A 5,093-nucleotide genomic window follows, 5' to 3' on the forward strand; every position below is an offset into this window, starting at 1 on the left:
ATGTGTCTTGTGAGTTATGCATGTGATTCTTGGGATTAGGTACTTTATTGAATATGATTCATGTTATTTCCGCTGCGTAGTACCTATAAACTCCTACACCAAACGACATTATATAACCACAAGATGTATCCCATAGAATTTCAAGACTTTTCGACACCAGCCCCCGAAACCTCCAATATTTATCAAAAAGCGTGGATATTAGCCTTCAATTTTGGAATATTTTGACTTTTTTTCGCCCGAAAATAATAATTGTCAAAATGATTACCATGGTCCTTAATACCCTCCGGGAGTTCAATTGTGTGTGTGAAACCATTTAATTTGCTTTTAAACAACCAATTTATCGGTTTACAACTTGTACCGATTTACCGGTTTACAACGGCCAATTTAATTAACTTGCACCAAACCCGACTTGAACTGAAATTGATCCAAAACCGTTTAAACCCGTCAAAACCCGAATTTAACCCGACTTGTTATGAACCTGACCTGAATTCAACCCGACCCGTTCCTAACCCGACCTGAATTTAACCCAATCTGTTACAAACCCGACCCGAAATAAACTCGACTAGTTATTGACCTGACCTAAATTCAACCCGACTTGTTATTGACCCGACCCGAATTTTACCATACCTATTACTTACCCAACCCAAAAAATCAACCCGATGTGTTACTAACCCGACTCGAAATTAACACGACTTGTTATTGACCCGACCTAAATTCAACCCAAATTGTTCCTGACCCGATTTTAAATCACCTTAAATGCAAATTAGACCACTTTGTTATAGTTGATCAAAACATTTTTTCTTGGGAGACCAAGTTGGTCTAGGCCCGCAAAAGAAAAGAGCATCATCCTCAAATTTAAGAGTTAAATATAGTATATATTTGTTGTATGGTCAAATGAGATAATTATCTTCCTAAATTATAGACTATAGTTCCCTACTATATTGCCATATATATTATAGTCATAGGAAATGATTAGCTTGATATAAAATGATAATTATTTATTTATAGTTAGTTGAACCCGAATATGACCTGACTTGAAAATGACCCGACCTGATTGTAACCTGCAAATTATTGACTTGAACATAACTCGAATTCGAGAATGACTACTCGACTTGGAAATGACCCAACCTGATTATAACCCACAAATTATTAACTTGAATCAAACCCGACTTGAACCCGAGAATGACCCGACTTGAAAATGACCCGACCTGATTATAATCCGCAAATTATTGACTTGAACCGAACCCGACTCGAACCCGAGAATTACCCTAACCCGTTTCAACCCGAATTAGACTCGACCTATTGTTCACCCGACCCGAATGTAACCCGACCCAAACCTGATAAGAAGTATGACCCGACATGACCCGACTCAAGCATGACCCAACCCAAACCCGACCCGCATAGTTTATGGAATTAATATGAATTGACCCGACCCGAGTTGACCCGAACCACTCTTACCCGACCCAAACCCAACCCGTTTACCCGAATTATTGACAGCTCTACTACGGAGTACATCTTTTTTGAACTAAAATTTAGATTTTTTTTAATCATGAAAACACAATTTAATAATACAATCTCATAATTTAGTGGTAACTAAATACTTCTTACTGATTATATCTTGTATTAGGGCATTTATTTTATTTTATTAACACAATTAAAATTCTATCTTTTTTTTTTTGGAAAGGGACTATATAATTCCATCTTTTTAGCTAACTACAACCACTTCAAAATAATGTCATAACAGAAAATTATCCACCTAAGTCTATAACCCTAATTCATCTTTTATTTATGGAAAGTACGACCCTTATCCAAAGGCAAATTTGCCCTAGCTTGCATAATAAGTTGTAATTATTTAAGTGTATGTATACAGTGAGTCCATACATCTTTTCTTTCAACAAAATCAGATTAAATTCTCTTCACTTTTCTTTCAACAAATAGACCTTCTTCAACTATCATATATAAGCTCAAACTATTTTTTTTTTTTTTTTTTTTTTTTTTTGGAACTATGATTCAATTTTTTTTTTTTTATTTAATATCCAAGAAATACAATTTAAAAATACACTCTCATAATTTAGTGGTAATTAAATATTCCTTACTAATTATATCCTTTTTTTTTTTTGAAGGATCTTACTAATTATATCTTGTATTAGGTCATTTATTTTATTTTATTTTATGAACACAACTATAGTATTTTATTTACTTATTTATTTTTTGAAAGGGACGACTATAATTCTATCTTTTTATTAGCTAACAATAACCAGAAAATCCACCTAAATCTAAAACCCTAATCCATGTTTTATTCATGGAAAGTACCCTTATCCAAAGGCAAATTTGCCCTAGCTTATCTTGCATAATACTCCGTAAGTTGTAATAATTTAAGTGTATACATACAGTGAGTCCATACATCTTTTCTTTCAACAAAATCAGATTAAATTCTGTTCACTTTTCTTTCAACAAATAGACCTTCTTCAACTATCATTTATAAACTCAAACTATTTTTTTTTATTTGAACTTTAATTCATTTTTTTTTTCCAAGAAATACAATTTAAAAATACACTCTCATAGTTTAATTTAGTGGTAATTATATTAAATATATCTTACTAATTATATCTTGTATTAGGTCATTTATTATTAACACAACTATAATTCTTTTTTTTTTTTTTTTTTAAAAGGGACGACTATAATTCTATCTTTTTATTAGCTAACAATAACCAGAAAATTCACCTAAATCTATAACCCTAATCCATGTTTTATTTATGGAAAGTATCCTTATCCAAATGCAAAATTGCCCTAACTTGCATAATAAGTTGTAATAAGTATATATATATACTGTACGTCCATACTTGTTTTCTTATTTCAACAAAATCAGATTAAATTCTCTTCACTTTTCTTTCAACAAAAAACCCTAGCTTCTTCAAGTATCATAAGCTCAAATTAAATAATAATGGCTAGTTCGAGCAATGAAACGGTAAATTTCTGGAATATGATTCCTCCAGGTTTTCGGTTTGAGCCAAAAGATGAAGAATTGATTACTCATTACCTAGTTCCCAAGATTAATGGCGAAGCTTTGCCACCAAACAAGATGCATGAGACTGTATTGTATGGTGTGCTCGCTCCTCAAGATCTTACACGTAAGTTTTACCATGATTTTTAATTTTCCGGTCTTGATCTTATTTGTTTTCCTTTTAATTTATTCGTCTGAAATTAATTAATTGTTGATAGTATGCATTGTGATTTGTGAATGTTATTAATGTTTGAACTTAAACTAGTTAAATCGATTTTACAAAGATGTATTTTATGTTGATAGTACGTGCATGCATGTTGATTGTATACCTTCATATGATTGTATTGTCCAATTATTGCATATCAAGAAATCATGAATTAATTAGAAGATAATTTTATTTTATTAATATGCATACACCTATATAATTTTTGGCCAAGAAAATTATATGTTCATGTGATCAAAGATTACCTAAAATTAAAATTATGATATTATTTTATTTTATTTAATGGTTTAGTATCTCTTGAATTATTTCATATTATTTGATGATACGGACTCCTAAGTCGTAAGCATTAGTATGCATGCTTTTCATTCTTGATTGTGTTTACTATTATGGTGCGTCAAATTTATACTTGTGTTTTGTTTAATGATAATTAATTATATACATTGTATCTTATGGTGATTAATTAAGATTATGTGGGCGTTAAATGTATATAATAATTAATTTCTTGATTTTGGATGCAGTGTATTATGAACCGGAAAGTGAGAACACTTGGTATTTTTTCACAAGATTAGAAAGATTGTACGAAAACGGAAGTCGACCTAGAAGATCCGCTGGCAATGGTTATTGGAAGGCTACCGGAGTGGATGCAACAATAAGGAACAAACAAGGAGTAATAATTGGTCATAAGAAGGCTTTAGCCTTTTTTATTAAAATCGAACCCCCTCCAATTAATAAAAACGAACCTAAGGGAATTAAAACACCATGGCTTATGCACGAATTTCGGCTAGCCAATACCTCTGAGCCTAAACCCAAAAGACGTAAAACAAATGATCATAATGCTGCTCATTCCAACACAACATCACATTCCGAAGGGTCCAAGCCAAAAAATATGGTAAGCAATCACAATATGAATTTAGATATTTAGGTTATATGATATATTTGTGTTGCTTTACGTATATATGTTTCTGTTTTAGATGGATTTATTCAAGTTATTGGTGATTTGTTTGCAGTTGGATGGCTGGGTGCTATGCAAAGTTTATAAACTTGGAAGAGATGTCGCGGTTGATGAAGCTCCAATAATCCCGGTTGCTCAAGAGGAGCACGATCAAGTAGTGGTACATTCTCAAGAGGAGCATAATCAAGTTGTACATGTTCAAGAGGTGCATAATCATCAAGTGGTACATGCTCAAGAAGAGGACAATCAAGTGGTACATGTTCCTGTTTCCCCTAACAAACTTAATTATACAAAAGAGGATATTCTTCGACATCTAGAACTCGATGAAGACGTCTTACATCACCCTCAGCCTACTGATGACCCGTTGTTAAATTCGTTTAATATGGATATGAGCTTTCAACCAGAGCTACTACACGTTGAAGAACACGATATGAGCTTTCAACCAGAGAATCCCATACAAATGCCATTACCACATTACTCAGAAAATTTTGAGTTTATATTGAATAACATATCGTTTGATTCTTGAATTTGTTAAGAATGTAGTATGTACTTGAACTTTATTGTGGTTCATAAGAATAAGAACTTTAAATTTTATTTACCTTGAGCGATATTCACCCATTATGATACATGTGGATGAAAACGGATTATAAGCTATGTTTACATAATTTCATGATGAAGATAACACACCCTTTATTCACTTGATAATGACCTGTTTTAATTTAATCTGTTTGGTTCGTCAAGATTTATATTAATATTAAAATGAAAAGAAAGGTAAATAGATAATTAAAAGTCTGTTGAGAATTTGTGGTAGAATGGACTGCTGAATTGGGTCACATTTGGACTAGATCGGGTTTAGTCGGGTTGGGTTAGTTTTTAACATCTTTAACCATATTGTCATGCTACTAAGAGTCACA

The 5,093-nt window shown here is 32.1% G+C and overlaps 1 protein-coding gene across 1 annotated transcript; it reads left to right on the top strand.

Moving 5' to 3' along the window:
* The first annotated feature begins 2,944 nt into the window (after positions 1-2,944).
* On the top strand, positions 2,945-4,705 carry LOC110726622 (protein ATAF2-like). Its single transcript, XM_021906093.1, has 3 exons — positions 2,945-3,131; positions 3,746-4,116; positions 4,235-4,705. The coding sequence occupies exons 1-3, from the start codon at positions 2,945-2,947 to the stop codon at positions 4,703-4,705; spliced, it is 1,029 nt and encodes a 342-aa protein (XP_021761785.1).
* The last annotated feature ends 388 nt before the right edge of the window (positions 4,706-5,093 follow it).

Source organism: Chenopodium quinoa, unplaced genomic scaffold, assembly GCF_001683475.1.
Source record: "Chenopodium quinoa cultivar QQ74 unplaced genomic scaffold, ASM168347v1, whole genome shotgun sequence".
In the NCBI taxonomy this organism is placed as follows: domain Eukaryota; kingdom Viridiplantae; phylum Streptophyta; class Magnoliopsida; order Caryophyllales; family Amaranthaceae; genus Chenopodium; species Chenopodium quinoa.